The following is a 19,713-nucleotide window of genomic DNA, read 5'->3' on the forward strand; positions in this document are numbered from 1 at the left end:
CTATCCAGAACACCTTAGTAGCCTATTGACATAGCAACAGGCTAGCATCATTCAAGACACCTTAGCAACTGCATAGCAACACCCTAGCAACCACCAATAACAACTGTTGGCACAGCAACATGATAACGTCACTCAAGACACCTTAGCAACTTCATGGCAACACCATGGCAACCACCCATAGCATCTATTGATATAGAAACATGTTTACATCAATCAAGACACCTTACCAACTGCATAGCAACACCCTGGCAACTATCCATAACTCCTATTGGCATAGCAACATGCTAACATCACTCAAGACACCTTAGCAACTGCATAAAAACACCCTGGCAACTACCAAGAACAACTATTGACATAGCAACATGCTGACATCACTCAAGACACCTTAGCAACTGCATAGCAACACCTGGCAACTACCCAGAACACCTATTGGCATAGCAGCATGCTGATATCACTCAAAACACCTTAGCAACTGCATAGCAACACCCTGATAACTACCCAGAACACCTATTGGCAACATGCTGATATCACTCAAGACACCTTAGCAACTGCAACTGCATAGCAACACCCTGGTAACCATCCAGGGCTGCATTTCCCAAAAGCATCGTAAGCTTAAGTTAATCATAGCTCCATTGTGGGTCTACGATTTACTTAAGCTTACGATCCTTTTAGGAAACACAGCCCAGAGCAGTAGCTTTGTGGTATAGTTTTTTTGTGGCATTTTTCTTTATAAAGGGATTGGGCTGCTGCTGATTTTTATTTTATTTTTTGCCATAATAGGTCTTTACTAATAGCTAATGATTTAGCTTTAGGGGAGGCACCGGTTATTTATGCTCTAATTAAGTGAGAAATACTCGAGCAGAGAAAAGCCAAGGAATAATTTGGTAGATGATGTGGCCAAGGCTAATTTTTTTCCAGACAAATACAGTGTAAAAAAACACAGAAATTGGAGAAGAAGATATATAGATGTATGTGGAATATTTGGTGAAACTATAAGCCTTTTTCATGTAAATTATTTGGTATACATTTTATTCATACTTTATCACATAATGTTATATTACAGTTTATTTGTTACCTGCAGTATTTGTTGTATTACCTTCAACATTTTTTATGTTTTTACCCCATTGTTCAACAGCAGCAATTTTATATATAATATATATATATATATATATATATATATATATATATATATATATATATATATTTATAATAAAAATATTGTTTCCATGTTGTTTTAATTGATTAATTGATTTTTATTTTGATATCAAAATCTTCAGACCTCATAATTTTACTACTATTTGCTATAAGATGATTTACACAGTAAAGAAGTGCAAAAATTTAATTTTGTTCAATCAGGTATCCTGAACACACCCCTCATTTGTTATTGGTCAGATAGTCCCACCCTAAATTCATGCCATTGGTTGATCTCTTGTTGCTATGTTGATTAAACAAACAGAGCAATGTTTTGAATTCACCTCAGTGTTTATACTGTTCTGGGAACTCAACCAATGGATGAAAGTATTTTACCACATCAAAAATGTTTGCTCTTCATCTTTATCTTTAAAAAGTTAGTTTGAAAAGGTTATAAAAAGCCTTGCTGAGCAAGCAGTGTAGAAAAAAAAAGAAGTGTTTTTACTCCAGGCGACTATTTAGTCTTGATTTAATGTGTCATTATGTAGCCCTTTATGTGGCTAGCGTTGCTAACAGCTGGCTTTCTTACTGTAATAATAAGGTGACATACTGTGCAGAGACTTGAGATTTGAATGTTTTGAGCTCATTTATTATGGACTGAAGGCTTATTATGATGTTGGTGGGGTTCTGCAGCAGTGTGGTGAATCTGCTGGGAGGCAGAATATTTCTGAGATGTTCTGGACATCAGCCAGTGAAATTGATGGCCCAGACCTTAGTGTACTATAAGTTCCAGTCTTTATGTTCCACCTCATCTAAAAGATATGGCCTTCAACACGGCATAGTTGCTGTGAAAATGCGATTTGATGCATTAGGGATGCAGTGAAGCGCTTTTTCAGAGTCAAAAAGTGAAGTGTATGTGTGCATGCAGCATACTGTTCAGTATGTTGACAAAAAGAACTGACATCTGGATAAATAGTTCATGGGTAAATATTAAAGATGTAAAAAGCTACATGGGCCAGGACACCCACTTGAGTAAGATGCTCCTAAATACACTTTAAATGTACCTTTTCATAGGGAAAACTACATTCTCAACAATTTTGAGTGAGATTTGATTGAGACAGCTGAGTACCTGTCATATGTCATCTGAACATTCTTTTTTGTCTGAGATTATTTATTTATTTTTGGTCATTGCATACTAGTGCCCATTTCTGCCACTGAATAACAAAAAATATTAAAAAAGGCAATAGTGACTTTTTATCTCACAATTCTGACATTTTGTTGTTTTTTTTCTTGCAATTGCGAGTTTACATCTTGCAATTCTGACTTTTTTCTCGGAATTGTGAGATATAAACTCAGAATTGCGAGTTGTAAAGTCCAATTCTGAGGGGGGAGAGTTTATTGTAATTAAATTGCGAGTTTATATCACGCAATTCTGAGAAAAAAAAAGTCAGAATTTCTAGTTTATATATTGCGATTCTGACTTTATAACTCACAATTGCAAGTTTATATCTTACAATTCTTAGAAAAAAGACAGAATGTAAACTCGCAATTGCGAGAAAAAAAAAAGTCAGAATTGGGAGATAAAAAGTCGCAATTAGCTTTATAAATGTTTTATTCAGTGATGAGAATGGGCTTCCGTATAGTACGTACTTGTTACGTTACATCGCATGTTATTTATTTATTTATTTTTTAATGTCAGTCTGATTTGTGGGTATTTCACTTATTATTATTATTATTATTATTATTATTATTATTATTAATAATGTTTCTCAATTAACATTTGCATTGTGTCTATTACAGGATGGTACCGGGGATTTTCCACCAAGAAACCCACAATCAAGGTAAACTGATTCATTTTTCATACTCAATAGTATGGATTTTAGAATCCATCTGGTGTGCAGTTTGTTTCCTTGTTGATCTACTGTGACCCTGTTTGAATGTCAAGTAAACAACAAAGATCTACTGTTGAACTGTGGTTTTCCACTGGTAGGTCGTGACCTGTACCTGTTTTGATACAGCCACGGGAAGCATGGAAAAATAGTGCTAAATGCAAATGATAAAATGCAACCATGTATTTTCTGCAGCTGTGTCTTTGACTAAAAACTAATAATAATAATAATTATTATAATAATAAAAATTATTACTTTGTAATAAATTGACATCTCTATATAATTTCACTGAATGAGGCACATCGACTGCCAGACAAAAATGAAACCCTTACCTTGCAACAGTTCTCTCGTTTTTTTTTTTTTGTTTGTTTGTTTTTCTGTGCTATAAAATGAAATCAATACACAAATTTTACAATAACTGGCCTTTGACTGGTTGGAAATATGTAGCAGTGATCTTTATAAATTTTAGCAGCTAGGGACTCTCTCTACAGTGCTCACTCAGAGGCCGCGTGGGCTATTGTTTCTACTGTTGTTAGGTAATGCTGCCTTTCCAAAATACTCTAAAATACGCCTAATGTAAAATTGGTTGTGAATACCATTTCATGAGAAGGAATTTCTGTGTAAATTGTTTGTAAAATCCATAGTACATAAATTCTTGCATCATTCAAGAAACAAATTGTCTGTAAAACCACTCTTGCTTTAACTGATGCACCACACGACAAATTTATCTGCGTAAATTTCTGTGCAAATTGTTCGCAAAAGCTTTCTTGCATAAATTGCTGCACAAAAACTTTTTTTTTACAAAACTAATTGTCATTCAGCAACATCATTCAGCAACATGCATATTTTTTCCATAAAACCATTGTTGCTTAAATTGTAGCATCATTCAGTAACATGCGTTTTCTTAAAAAAATTAAGTAAATTGATAAAACATTTCTTTACAGACCAAACGTGTTTAAATTATTAGTATGACACGTTTGTTTTTATAGAACAAATTTCTGTGCAAATCGTTCATAAAACTACTTGTGTAAAATTGATGCATCATGGATTGCAGAGGAATTCATTTTTTTCAAATTCTTGTGTAAATTATTCGTAAAACACATAGTATATAAATAGTATATAAACTATTTAACTAAATTTACACGTCATGCAGTGCTGACAAAGTCTTCTACAGAACAAATGTCTGTGCAAATCGTTCATAAAACCACTTGTGTAAAATTGATGCATCATGGATTGCAGAGTAAATTGTGTAAATTATTCGTAAAACACATAGTATATAAACTGTTGCATCATACAGTTAAAAAAAAAAAAATCTGTAAAATCATGCAGTGCTGACAAAGTCTTCTACAGAACAAATCTCTGTGCGAATTTTTCGCAAAACCTTTTCTTATGTAAATTGCTACAATATGCAGCGCAAACGTATTTGTTTATAAAACTAATTTCATTGAGTAATTTTTCATGAAACCATTTTTGCATAAATTTTTGCATCATGCAGCACTGATACATAACACACAGTTACTTTTTTACTTTATTTGACAATAAATGTAAAATATTTTTGCCTGTAGATGTGAATCTTATTCATTCCATGAATAAGAAAGTTCTTTAGCAGAATCATATTTATTCAGTGTGCTCTTGACTCCACTGTGCTGGCTTTAGTGTTATCTGAGGACATGTTTTGAAATATACTTAACAGTGACGTCTATTTAAAAGTGGCAGTGAGTAGCTAATATCCACATCATAGACAAAATTGTGCTTGTTATTCAGCTTTTCCTGACCTCACAAGCCAGGTTGAGACAAGGACAGGGCGCACCACAAATATTCCTCCCAAAAGACAGATTTTCTCAGGATGAGAGTAAGAAGATGGAGCTTTAAAGAGACTTAGATCTTGTCTGCCGCAGCTGTTTTCTTCAGGGGCACAAACACACGAGCAGGTATTACTGCGGGCGCCATGTTGAGCTCATTCAGTGCTGAAAATGGTCTATACTGCGGCAGAATTTCTTACACTTCACTGTAATGTACTGGGAATCACCACCATAAGACATCAGAACTGTATTGAGAAAAGGTTCAGTTGTTGTAATACATTTTTTCCAAGTCTTATTATTGGATCGCGCTATTCAAATATATGTCACATCCAGCCATTTATTGACAGATCCATATCCAGTAGCTGACATTTCCCAACAATTTTCTTTTATGTGAGTAAAGTTCACCTTACAAAGGACAGCTGAAAAGTTTTATGCATACGCTGACCTTTACAGAACTATGGCCAAACTATGAAAAAAGCCCTCATCCAAACCATCAAAGATAAAGAGCTTCGGGCAAAATGTTGTAGAAATCATATGTACGAATGAACAGGAGCGTTGTTTTGATGTGAACACTCTAAATTAGTGTTTTCAATATAACAGTCACCTGGAAGATAATAAATAAAAATATTTATTGCAATAATTTGATTTGTTATTTTAGCACTATATCTATCTATCTATCTATCTATCTATCTATCTATCTATCTATCTATCTCTCTCTCTCTCTCTCTCTCTCTCTCTATATATATATATATATATATATAAAATTTGAATTGATTTTGTAATTATTATTATTATTTTTTACAATTTTAATTTTCAGTTTGCAGTCCTACACATATCATATCTGTTACTGAATTATATAAATTATATAAATATATTGAACTCACTGTGAACTTATAAATGCAGACCTTGTTGAATATAGCTGATTTTGGCCATCCGTTAGGCGCAGGTGTGCCACGCCGCATGCCAGTTGACACTTTACTCGAGGTGAGAATCCATAGGGCTGCCTTTGTGTTCGCTGTGTGTGTGCATGCCATGTGGCAAAACCTCAAAGTGCCCGCCGGAGCTACCCGTGATGCCCACTGTATGCAGAGTCCTGAGCAGTGCGCTCCACGGCCAATCCTTGCTAATCTTCTGTAGAGGTGACACTGGGCTGGCACCTGTTCCTAAATTCATGTGCCAAGCCTGTGCTGTGAGAACCACAGGGTTGTACTCACAGTGTGAATGAGGTGGGAAACTCGTGCCATTACCTGGAGCTGCGAGGAAAGCTCGCCACCCAAACTGCTTAGAATTCCTGCTCACAGTTTTTCCCCTTTCAAAAAATTGATTTTTTACAGTCGCATGAAGCGTGAAACTCAAATTCCCCATGATGGTACTCATTTGAAACGCAAAGTAGAATGATTTTCTGTATAAATTGTTCTTAAAACTATTCTAGCGTAAATCATACAGCACTAACACATTTGTTTGCAGAAGAAATTTTGGTGTAAATTATAAAGTTTGGAAAACTATTCTTAAACTGCCTTTCTGTGAAGCAGAGATATGAATTTTGGTTTAAATTGTTAAAAAACAGTAAATTTTAATGTAAATTGTTGCATCACACAGTGTTAACACATGTGTTTACAGAATGAATCTTAGTGTAAATTGTAAAGTTTGTAAGACTGTTCTTAGGTAAACTTGTCTTGTTTTGTAGAACAAATATACATTTTGGTTTAAATGATTCATAAAACCATAATGCAGCATTACAACACATTTGTTTACAGAAAGAATTTTGGTGCAAATTATGAGTTTCATAAAACAATCTCGTTAAATTGTTCATAAAACATTCTCATGTAAATCTGACCAAAAAGTTCTGGGTAAAATGTTTTTCAATTTTTTTTTTTTTTGCATAAATTATTGCTTCATGTAATGCCGGTGTAAAGTGTAAAGTTCTTAAACGTATTCATATGTAAACTGTCTTAAAATATGATTTTTTGTATAAATTGTAAAGTTTGTTAATTTTTTCTTACAAAACTGTCTTGCTCTGTAACACAAATATAAAATTAAACAATTCTTATGTAAATTGTTGCATCATGCACCATTAGAACACATTTTTTACAGAATAAATTTTGGTGTAAATTGTAAAGCTCGTGAAACTATTCTTCTGTGAACTTTCTTGTTCTGTAGCACAAAAATTCATTTTGGCTAATCTTGTTGTGCAGAACACATGTATTTAGCTTGTTCATAAAACCATTCTAACATCAACTGTTTTACATCATTAGTTTACAGAACAAATTTGTGCTTTAAATGTTACTGAACATATTTTAAGTATTCTTAGGTAAACCGTCTCGTTGTCTAGCGCAAATATAAATTTTGGTTTAAATTGTTCATCAAACCATTCTTACGTAAATTGTTGCATCATGCAGCGTTAAACACTTTTTTTTTACAGAACAAATTTAAGTGTAAATTGTAAAGTTTGTAAAACTATTTTTATTTAGCTACACCATTTAGCAGCAACAAAATTGCAACAGTTTTTATATCTGTTTCTTTTGTAAAACTTTAATGCAAACCCAAGGATGGGTCAAAATAATTGTCTATGATGATATACAGCATATCACAGATGCTGTCAAGTAATCTCAAGTTGCATTTAACCCAGAATGTTCCTATTAAGTCCATTATAAATGTGTTCATTATACTTTATAATCTCATTACAGTTGTATGCTATACACAATTCTTTACAGAGGTATTTGAGCTCTGCTACTGTCCTGTAAGTGTTTACGTGGTGAGTGATTGTTTGTTTGGCTTTGCTCTGCCCTCACTATTTTAAATTTATTTGCCTCTCTCCCTCGATCAATTATTTTCATCAGAAATGTTCCACCCACTCTGGTCTGCCTACACACTGACACCCCAGAGCCCGCAGGGGAGCATCAGGAATGTGTCTCGAACCGCTTTCTGCTGATGGAAACGAGAGTAGAGAGAAAGAGAGCGAGAATTTAACTCGAGAAGAGGTCAAGTCATTTAATCACAGGCAGATTTGCTTGCCATTATTTATGGATTTGTTCATCAGAGAGAAATACAGAGAAGTAAATACTAGATGATCCAGAAGACTGTTTCATTTATAAGGCTTATGCTTCCTTACCATAATTGTAATAAATTGATAGAAAAATATATACATAAAATTGGCCTTACAAAAATGAGAATGACATTTTTTGCTCATTTATTTTTTTGTGTTATTTGTGTATTTTGTGTTATTGTGTTTTTAGAAAATGACAAGTTATGGTACAAAAAAAATAAAAAAATAATTGAATATTTAAAGCCATCATAAAATTTTTGCAAGTCAGTTTTATCCAAAGTGCTCAAGGTATACATTTGATCAGTTCATGCATTTCCTGGGAGTTGAACCCATGACCTTGGTGTTGCTATCTAATTGTGATGGCATCTAACGTTAATTCAGTTTGAATGCTGCCCGACCGCACATCATCTGGTGAAAAAAAGAAGACAAGGAAACAAACAGCCTGCAAGATTAGCACAGACAACACACAAAGAGCCAAACAATATGGGCGCCTTTGATTGACATGTGGGTGAAGATTTCTGAATGCCTGTGTAGTTGGTTCTTGACTAAAAGTACTGACAAATAGACAAAACACACTTGCGATATAATGACAGCTTTTCCAGAGCATTTTGTCCAAGACATAATCTTTTTTTTTCTTTTGCTAAATTACACAGTTTTCATTCACATGCTGCAATTATGTCAGTTTTTCTCTATTGTGCAAACTCTGATGGAGTGTGGGAAGTGTTTATTTGTACTCTTTTGGAGTGATTGAATTACTTGGAAACACTTTCAAATTGAGTACGAACTAAGGGGAAATAATGTCAGTCCAAATGGAATTGAAGGCAAGCCATGTACGCCTATAAATATCTCCTATATTTGGTTATATGCTACTGTTCAAAAGATTTGAAGAAATGTCTGTTATGATCAACAAAGCTGCATTTATTTGATGAAAAATATAGCAAAATATTATCACTACTTTAAAGAACTGGTCTCTATTTGAATATATTTTAAAATGTAATTTATTCCTGAGATGCAAAGTTGAATTTTCAATCATTACTCCAGTCTTCGGTGTCACATGATCCTTCAGAAATTAGTCTAATATGCTGATTTGCTGCTCAAAAAAAAGAAAAAAAATAATTTTTTTATGCGTGCTTGCTGAATAAAAATAATAATTTCTTTCAAAATAAAATACATAATAATAATCCTACTAACCCAAAACTTTTAAATGGTAATTTTTAATGATATACTGTATCATTTTTATACTCATGCTTTTATTTTATATCAGTGCTGTCAAACGATTAATCGTGATTAATCACATCCAAAATAAAAGATTTTGTTTACAGAATATATGAGTGTGTACTGTGTATATTTATTATCTATATATAAATACAAACACGTACATGTATTTATTTAAGAAAAATATTATGTTTATATATATATGTATAATACAAAATATAATAATAAATATATAATTGTATATACGTGTAAATATTTTCAAAATATATTCTGAATGTGTGTGTATTTATATATATCGCGATTAATCGCGATTAGTCGTTTGACAGCACTAGTTTATATTATACTATTGTTATTGATTCAAATGCATCATTTGTGATGATTTATGGTACAAGTGGTTCATTTTCTCTTATTTAAGTACACAGTCGTACAGCATTTTTCTCAAATTTTCAAATGCTTCTTTACTTTGAACCAAACTTTATAATGTTGTAAAGTTGTTTGATTCATAATTTATTAACTGTTTATAGAAGAAAAACTACGCCACTACACCACTGACATGGCAGGTTTTTAGATGTTCCATGCTGAAAACTGGGACGCTCTTTTCCACAGAGCGAGAGTTTCTATTCCAGAATCCAGGCCACAGTGGGCTGTGTCTCCGGAGAGAAATTCCTGCCGATTAGAGCAGATCATTACTCCTTATGGCAGAGGGAAACGCAACCTGCACCGCACAGGGAGAGAGGTCAAGAGGGGTGACGGAGGGGAGAGAGTCTGTTAGACAGCCCTTCACACAAAACCTGCCTTTTTATCAAGATGAATGAGGGCAGGGAAAGATAGCTTTGTTACCCAGACGAATTTAAACCTGACATATTGGTGTCTCTGCCTTGTCACCGTCTTTCTAAAAGCATCTCTAGAGGTCAGACGACAGAATTCCTTTTTTGGCTGTTAGACTATTTTCGTTTCCTTCAGTTTTCATATGTTTTGGTAACAAAATAACTTTACTTAACAAGTCTTTACAAAATCAGGTCAGTAGTTCATGCATGCATTGTTTAATTGGTATTTCAAATGGTTTGAATGTACAATATCGTTCAGAAGTTTGGATTGGTAAGATTTGTAATGTTTTTGAAAGAAGCCTCTTACGTACGGACCCCCTAAAGGGACATAGTGGTGAAATGACATTTTAATGCTTTTGTAATGGAAATAATATTAGGTTGTAGGAAAACACAATTTTGTGAGAAAATGCAATACTTTTGTGAGAAAACGCAAATGTTTTAGTGAATGCAAAATTGCTTGGCGGGGTTGCAAAACTTTCACTCGCAAAACTTTTGCGTTTCCTATGTGAATGCAAAGTTTCTTGGAGAAAGGCAATACTGTTGCAAGCAAATGCAAATATTCTCAGAGAAACACAATATTTGTTTGAGAAAGTGCAAATGTTTTGCGAGCAAATGCAAAGTTTCTCGGGGAATTGCATTACCTTTGTAAGCGAACGCAGAGTTTCTCAGAGAAATGCATTACTTTTGCAAGAGAGTGCAAATGTTTTGTAGGTGAATGCAAAGTTTCTCAGAGAAACGTAATCATTTTGTGAGAGAGTGCAAATGTTTTGTTTTGCGGGTATAGTTTCTTGGAGAAATGCATTACCTTTGTGAGCGAATACAATGGTTCTCTGAGTTATGCAATTTTTTTGCAAGCGAATGCAAAGTTTCTCTGAGAAAATCAATACTTTTGCAAGCGAAGGAATACATTTGCGAGTGAACGCAAAGTTTCTCGGAGAAACACAATGCTTTTGTGAGAGAGTGCAAATGTGTGCAAATACTTGTGAGTTTGATTTAAAGATGTTATAAGTCGTAAGAGATTCATAGAAAGAGTTTCAAAATGAGCAAGAGTTAATTGCAAATACAAACTACTGGAGGAATTATAATGGAGGAATACTGGAGGAATATATATACACATTTTTTTCAATTTTATACATTTTATGAAGTGATTTTATGCCAGTTTTACCCAGCTGTCATTCAAAAGTCAGTATTAATGAATGTCAGAAGCATTGCACAATGGGATAGTCAGCTTTCAGAGGCTTTTAATTATTTACATGCCTGCTAAAGCTGGAAAGCTTGATGCTGTCTGGCTCTCTAAGGTCTGTTGAAAACTGCAAGTTCACCTTCATCACAGTATATGTTTGTCAAGTTAGGAAGGAGTTTAATCCCGCTCATTAAAATGATCTGCTCCCCAAAATTAATACTCTGCATGTGCCAAATGTGAGTACAAATTGGTATTGACGTGTTAGTTAGGAGTATTTCCTCAATGTTGAGACACAGACGTGGAATATTCCTTGCATTGAGCCACCAAAATATGAGACTCAAAATTTTCAGAGACAAAGAATGTATAAATATTATGAAATGTTACTTGTTTTCTAAAATAAACAGAACGTTCATTGGGAAATAATGTAGGGCAGGACTTCATTTTATTGGATTGAGAATAGTGGGCTATGATATTCATGTTTAATATTATTTTCAGCAGAAAAGTTATTTAGGAACCAGGCGAAGTTATTACGTTTTGATGAAACATTATGAAAACATTCTTGGGAATAACATGGACTGATAAATCAGGCGCAAGGAAACCTGGAACCTTTATTAGGAAAGTAAATAGTCAATTTTGATTTCTTTGAGCAAACAAATACTAGCGTCATCACGAGCACAATTGCTGCCTGGAGTGATTCTAACGTGTAGAAGCTGCTCGCTATCTTTCTTTCCCTCGTTGGCTTTGCTCTTTGTCCGCTTGCAGCAGGATTTCTATTCTTATTTGGCTCAGCTTTGACCTTTTCTGCTAAACGAGCATTAGGCTGCTGTGAGCGAGAGAAAGGAAGCACACTCATCTTTGTTTAGTCCTCTAACTGAGAGCAGAGCTGTTAGTTACAGGTCAGCGGTCTTACCGATCCTATACGGCTCACCTGGTGGAAGGCGGTCGCTGTCACAATTATATAAACTCAGATGCACCACCTGCCAGAATATATATGTACGGAGTGAATGTTTGAAAGGTGGATGGTATATCTATCAGAACATTTCAGTAACTTTTATGCAAGATCACTGCACTGAGGTGATTTGAGACCCAAGTATATTTTTTTACTCATACACAAGGGTTTGCGTACAGTGCAAGTGACGCAAATTCCATAACCAGAATACTGATGAACAGGCAGCACCTGATTTTTCTAGGTTGCACATGCGCATTGAATTTGTTTTGCACTAATCAGTTGTTCCACTAGGTGGCAACACTGACCTGGGCCGAAAACAAAACTAAAGAGGCGACAACAACAACAACAAAATCCCAGAGTCTGCAACAACAACAGCATTGACAAGCGCATGTGTGAGGGGGTTATGAGAGAGTCGCAACTTTAGTTTAAAAGAATGTGAAGATATTTTTATCGGCCATAACTTCTGGAGAAAAATAGCGTAGGCAATGGACAAAGAGAAAACTTTCTAGCGTTCATGCATTCTATCAAATGGAGTATACTTTGAAAGGCTGCGCATTCAACTGTGTACATACACTAGCATACACTTACAAAAACATAGTATACTTTGGGCTTTAGACAACAAATCAAGAGTCTATGCTATAAGTAATATTACAACTAGGCAGCCATTTTGAGGAAATTTGAACTTTAAAAGGTATTTTAATATCGAACTTTAATATGGTATTAATAAAATAAAAGGCTGATTAAGTAAATAAAACATTAGCTTTATTTATATGCTAGTGTACTCCTAAACATTTAGATAATTATTTTTAGCACTTGAAAAAAATTGACAGTTTCACTGTCAACTGGCAACAAACCAATAATATTGATTACTCATCCTGCACTACACAGATTATTGTCCAATCAGATGCTTGCTTGAGTAAGAATGCCCCTCCCACTGCAAGCATATATTGCATGAAAGTGAGTGTTATTATTTTACACAATTTTGCTTATCAAGTAAATGTTCTTTTAGTTAGTGGCTAGCTAACTAACTTTAGTTAACTAGCTAGATAATGTGCTAGTTTGTGTTACAACCACATGTTTGTAGTGAGTCTTGTTGTTTTATACTTTCATTCTTCATTCGTGTTTAATGATTGAATGATAAGTCTTGCTTTGAGGATTTGACGAAAAACTTCAAAGTGCATTTCATAAACTTCATAAATGTTTGTTTATTCAGAGTTATATTAAATGTGACTGATTTTGTTCCTGTGAGTCATTCGTCTATCAGGAGATATCAAGAGAAATCTTCAGTTCGGCATGACTGTAATATTAATGTAAAGCAATTTATTTATTTATGTGGAGCTAGTAATGTCCGTGCCAGAGGTTTATTCCCGTGGCTTACTGGTTTGGATGCGTGTGCTAGCTTTAAAACAGAACAGAAGCTTCTACAGTTTGTTTGTCATGCTGGTTTTTTTGTTTGTTTGTTTTCTTTCCTTCTTCTTCTTTTGAGTGTTGGGCAATATAGAAAATCTTTATAGTCAAAAGTTTGAGATATGAAGTTAGAAAATCCGACTTTGGATGAAATGCAGAATTTGACTGTTTCTTAAATACCCTGATCCACATCAGTCTGACAGATTTAAAGCCTATTAGTTGTACATGACTGAAGTTTAGGAAGTCCTTACATCTTTTTTTTTAACTATTAGACAGTAATAACAGCTTAAAAAGTTTCTACACTAAACATTGCTGACCAACTTGAGCTAGTGGTTCAACCAATAAAATGACCCACAGTTTAACCGTTCTGAGAGATTAAAGTCAGATTAAAATGAATGAATGAAGGAATTAAAACAAAAATTGGGTGAAAAAGAAAAATACAAGAAAGATTTAAAAAGTCTTCTACAAGTTGTTTTAAAAGTAGTATTTTATTTTATTATATAGATAAACAAATTAAATACAGAACATTTATTTCAGGGTGCATATGTTTGTTTATTATTATATTATATTAATTATATTATATTATATTATAGAGTCTTTTTGTGTGTGTGTGTGTGTAATTTAACTATGTTTCACTTTCAAATCAAGTTTTATCGCTGTCCTTTAAAGTGTTTCTTGCTGACTCAGCTGTCATCGTTCCTGGCCTTCATGACACATGCTACTTTATTTCCATCACTCAGATCTGGTGCTTAGGATAGAAATAATAAAATAAACTGTATGCTTCAGGCACACACACACACACACACTGATAGCATGAGTTTCAACAGATGGAGATGATGTGTACACACACACACACACACACACACAAGCACATCTGTGCTGCCTCAGGCCTACAATAACATCTCCTCTCAGTTCAGCTCATATAGAGCAGCTTTATTATCTACCTCCAAAATGGATGCTGAGCGTGGACAGAATGACAATTCTAGAGTCCTTCTGTGGATCAGCGCGTGATTCATATGCAGTCTGGAAATGCCACACACCACGCCTTCAGCTTGAATTATTGATCATACCAAAGAGTCTTCTTCAAGTTGTTGTTTTTTTTATTATTATTTTTGTTAAGTTTCTGTGTCCTGTTTTGATTTACAAAGTTTTTTTTTTTTTTTTTTTGCATTAAGATAAAATATATTAAGATATATTATATTTATTTAAAATTAATTTGATTAATAACTATATATTTGTATTTATTATACATTTACATTTATTTATATATATATATATATATATATATATATATATGTATATGTATATGTATTTGTATATATATATATATACAGTATATATATATAAATTAGATGTTGTTTCAAGTCAAAGATTTGTTTAATTATTTTAATGCTCATGTTTTATGACAAAGCAAATTTTAAACTGTCATTACCATAATGGAACAAAATCTCATCATGTTTTTGTGAAACATAAATACAAAAACATTTCATACAAAAAGTATCAATTGTTGTGCTGCCTTTTATAATTTTAATCTTTTTTTTTTTTTTTTTTTTACATTAAAACTAGTGCTGTCAAACGATTAATCACGACCAAAATAAAAGTTTTTATTCACATAATATATGTGTGTGTACTGTATATACACACATGCATGCATATATTTAAGAAATGTTGTGTTTATATATTAAATATATTTATATATATATAATATAAATTATATGAATATAAATATATACATGTAAATACATTGCAAATATTTTCAAAATATATACTGTATGTGTTTGTATAATTTAACACAACTCATTACCATAGTGCAACAAAATATGCACCAAAATGTCATCACTTTTGTGAAAAAATATATAAATAAAATATTTCAAGTATCATGATTATAACTGTTGTGCTATCTTTTATGATTTAGTATTTTTATGGCAGTTAAGAACATTTTACACAACTGTCCTTAATGCAACATAATCTTATCACTTTAATGTGAAAAAATATATATTTATATTTTAAAGTAACATGATTATAAATTTTGTACTGCCTTTTATCTTTTTTTTTTTTTTCATGAAAATGAATCACATTTTAAAGGTGCCATAGAATGCATTGATACAGTATTTTAAATTGTTCTCTGATATCTACATAGAAGGTATGTGGCTTAGGTAAAGGCAACAATTCTCCAGAAACAATTTTACATGTCCATTTACAACCCTAGGATTTCTCCTTAGAATGAAACGGTCTGTTATTGGCTTATTTGGAAGGGTCATGAATAATAATGTTGAGCTGTGCTTTGATTGGCTGTTTCACAGTGCGGGTCATTTCAGTAGCTCACAGCAGGAAGGAAACACAGGGAAAATATATATTTCAGTACTTTCTCATGCAGTTATATCGTTGAGTAATTATACTGTAAATACAATGCGGGCATCAGGGAGCCGCTATTAATATGCTGGGCATTGAAACTGCTTTCAAATGCACGAACGTTTTTTAGTTTCACTTTCACTTTGGTGATTCGCGATCGCACAAACTCTGTTTATACTATGGAGCGGCAGTACTTACCACACATTTTACAAGATCAGATGCTTGTCAGTGGTCCTCAAGATCTGTAAATCATTCGCCATCATCCTCAGTCATCTCGCCTTACTCTGTTTATGTGGTAAGTGAAATCTTATGTAATTTAACAGGCTACCGCTAGCAAGGAGCTAACCATGTCCCTTTAGTGGCTTGCGTTATTTTATTATAACACGTTATTTGCTTTCTGTGCTTTTCTGAATACAGACACCAACCCATCCCTGCACTTCACATCCCCTGCACAGCCTGGAACATAACATTTATTTCCATGATCTGCCATTTTTGCTGTTTTCCTCACTTGTTTGTTCACGATACCTGCAGAACATCTGATGGTTCGGCTGTGTAGGTTCAGCTAGCATAGAACATGGGCTGGTATATGCACATGTAGGGGGCGTAACTATTAGTGATCCCAACTGTTATGCCACAGTCAGTGTTATGCTCTGATTTGCCTATTTTTCAGTGGTCTTTTTTCTTCACAAGATTTACATAAGAAGGAGGAAACAATGGTGTTTGAGGCTCACTGTATGTCATTTTCATGTACAGAACTGTTATTATTCAACTATGCCAAGGTAAACACAGTTTTCTATTCAATGGCACCTTTAAGCAACTGTCACTACCATAATGCAGTTAATCACTTTATGTGAAAAAATGACATAAATAAATAAATAAATAAAGTGTAATGGTAGTGATTGTTGTATTACTGCCTTTATTTATAAAAAATAATAGTAATAAAATAATATTATTAATGAAATAGTAATAAAAATATAAAGTAATATGTCCGAGAGCATGTTGATAATGAAAGTTTGGGGTTAAAATGATCTTTTAAAAATAATATACAGTATCTCACAGAAGTGAGTACACCCCTCACATTTTTGTAAATATTTTATTATACCTTTTCATGTGACAACACTGAATAAATTACACTTTGCTACAATGTAAAGTAGTGAGTGTACAGCTTGTATAACAGTGTAAATTTGCTGTCCCCTCAAAATAACTCAACCCACAGCCATTAATGTCTAAACTGCTGGCCACAAAAGTGAGTACACCCCTAAGTGAAAATGTCCAAATTGGGCCCAAAGTGTCAATATTTTGTGTGGCCACCATTATTTTCCAGCACTGCCTTAACCCTCTTGGGCATGGAGTTCACCAGAGCTTCACAGGTTGCCACTGGAGTCCTCTTCCACTCCTCCATGACGACATCATGGAGCTGGTGGATGTTAGAGACTTTGCACTTCTCCACCTTCCATTTGAGGATGCCCTACAGATGATCAATAGGGTTTAGGTCTGGAGACATGCTTGACCAGTCCATCACCTTTACCCTCAGCGTCTTGGAGGTGTGTTTGGGGTCGTTATCATGTTGGAATACTGCCCTGCGACCCAGTTTCCGAAGGGAGGGGATCATGCTCTGCTTCAGTATGTCACAGTACATGTTGGCATTCATGGTTCCCTCAATGAACTGTAGCTCCCCAGTGCCGGCAGCACTCATGCAGCCCCAGACCATGACTCTCCCACCGCCATGCTTGACTGTAGGCAAGACACACTTGTCTTTGTACTCCTCACCTGGTTGCCGCCACACATGCTTAACACCATCTGAACCAAATAAGTTTATCTTGGTCTCATCAGACCACAGGACATGGTTCCAGTAATCCATGCCCTTAGTCTGCTTGCCTTCTGCAAACTGTTTGCGGGCTTTCTTGGGCATCATCTTTAGAAGAGGCTTCATTCTGGGACGACAGCCATGCAGACCAATTTGATGCAGTGTGCGGCATATGGTCTGAGCACTGACAGGCTGACACCCCCACCACTTCAACCTCTGCAGCAATGCTGGCAGCACTCATACTTCTATTTCCCAAACACAACCTCTGGATATGACGCTGAGCACGTGCGCTCAACTTCTTTGGTCGACCATTGCGGGGCCTGTTCTGAGTGGAACCTGTCCTGTTAAACCGCTGTATGGTCTTGGCCACTGTGCTGCAGCTCAGTTTCAGGGTCTTGGCAATCTTCTTATAGCCTACGCCATCTTTATGTAGAGAAACAATTCTTTTTTTCAGATACTCAGAGAGTTCTTTGCCATGTTGAACTTCCAGTGACCAGTATGAGAGAGTGAGAGCGATAACACCAAATTTAACACACCCGCTCCCCATCCACACCTGAGACCTTGTAACACTAACGAGTCACATGACACCGGGGAGAGAAAATGGCTAATTGGGCCCAATTTGGACATTTTCACTTAGGGGTGTACTCACTTTTGTGGCCAGCGGTTTAGATATTAATGGCTGTGTGTTGAGTTATTTTGAGGGGACAGAAAAGTGTCATTTCTTCAGTGTTGTCACATGAAAAGATATAATAAAATATTTACAAAAATGTGAGGGGTGTACTCACTTCTGTGAGATACTGTATATTAGCTCTTGCTGTGAAATTCGGGCTTTTCTTCAGTTTGTATAAATATGAGTTGGCATTTAATTAATTAATGTGTGAATTCCTCAAACATGTATAATTGATTCCCATTATTATCAACATGAAAAGAGCTCTCAAACAACAGGAGGTCTTCATGTATGACTGAAAGCGGCAATTAGCGAGTGACCGCCCATCTCATGAATACTAACATATGCTGGTTTGTCATCCGTGCACATGGAATCCTTCCTCCAGCAGATGGAGGTTTGTTCCAGAGCATTTGGTGTCCTCAATTACTAATTAATCTGACCTTTGAAAGCGAACAGCGAAGAAAATTAGGCAACAACTGTACGTGGCAAGAAGCTCCACCATCTGGATTCTTCAGCTGAGATGTTTGTGTGGGATGTTCTTGCTTTGTGATAAACTCTGCTTCATTCTTCTAAAGCCACTTGTGTGATTAATTACATTTTTTAGATGGCCTAAATCCCTCCGATTGATCTCTTTTAAAGTTGAGAGCTTTGCACCGTTTGACTGAAATGAAATAAATTGCTCTTGAGATTAGAAAGCGTTCTTCTCAATTGCAGTTATTGACTGAGAGAGTGTGAAGAGTGACTAGTTTTCTGGTCAAGAATCAAGCGTGTGTTACGTTCAGTCATCAAGCTAATGTAGTTCAAGGCAGATAGTTAATGTTGTTCATGGAGTTCAAGGTGTAAAACTCAAATCACAAGTGAGATCTCTTTATGAGATCGATGACTCAGTGTACACTATATCTGAGATGTTTCTCCTAGATGATGATAATAAATAAAATGATAATAAAAAGCAAATGGAGACATTTTTTTCTGAAGTATCTTGCTTCGTAGACTTTGTCCTGAGACAATGGTAAAAAGACAATATCTGAAGTCTGCTCATCTGCAGATTTTCATGTCGCAAAATGTACTCAGATTTATACCAAAATATACCACAATTTACTAGCAAAATTCTGAGATCTCAATGTGAACTGAAATATTTCTCATCAATTTGTCCAGATTATCTAAACAATTCACATTGATTCTATAGCTTGTACTATATGTGAACAATTGACCCTTCCCTGGGAGTTTGATTGACAGACGATCTGACCAATCAACATCGAATTTGCCACTTTGTCTGATAAACAAACAAAACAGGTTAACGTCGGTGGACTTGAACTTGAAAAATGGTGTATTTACATCTTTCCGCGGTTGAAAAGAGATACCGTCTGATGTTCATTCATGTTTATTTCATGTTATAACTAATATAGAGGAAGAGATGATCAGTTCATGTGCCACTTGA

At 34.7% G+C, this 19,713-nt stretch overlaps 1 protein-coding gene across 11 annotated transcripts in view; it reads left to right on the forward strand.

Moving 5' to 3' along the window:
- The window catches only part of dock3 (dedicator of cytokinesis 3), a 201,138-nt gene that overhangs the window by 53,643 nt on the left and 127,782 nt on the right, over positions 1-19,713 (forward strand). For all 11 annotated transcript variants that reach the window (XR_009268428.1, XM_058760914.1, XM_058760915.1 and 8 more), the window contains one exon: positions 2,932-2,972. Coding sequence is in view for 10 of the 11 variants with exons in the window: in XM_058760914.1 (XP_058616897.1) it covers positions 2,932-2,972 (41 nt within the window). In the remaining variant the exon portion in view is untranslated. The remainder of the gene's footprint in view (positions 1-2,931; positions 2,973-19,713) is intronic.

Source organism: Onychostoma macrolepis, chromosome 22, assembly GCF_012432095.1.
Source record: "Onychostoma macrolepis isolate SWU-2019 chromosome 22, ASM1243209v1, whole genome shotgun sequence".
NCBI classification, from domain to species: Eukaryota; Metazoa; Chordata; class Actinopteri; order Cypriniformes; family Cyprinidae; genus Onychostoma; species Onychostoma macrolepis.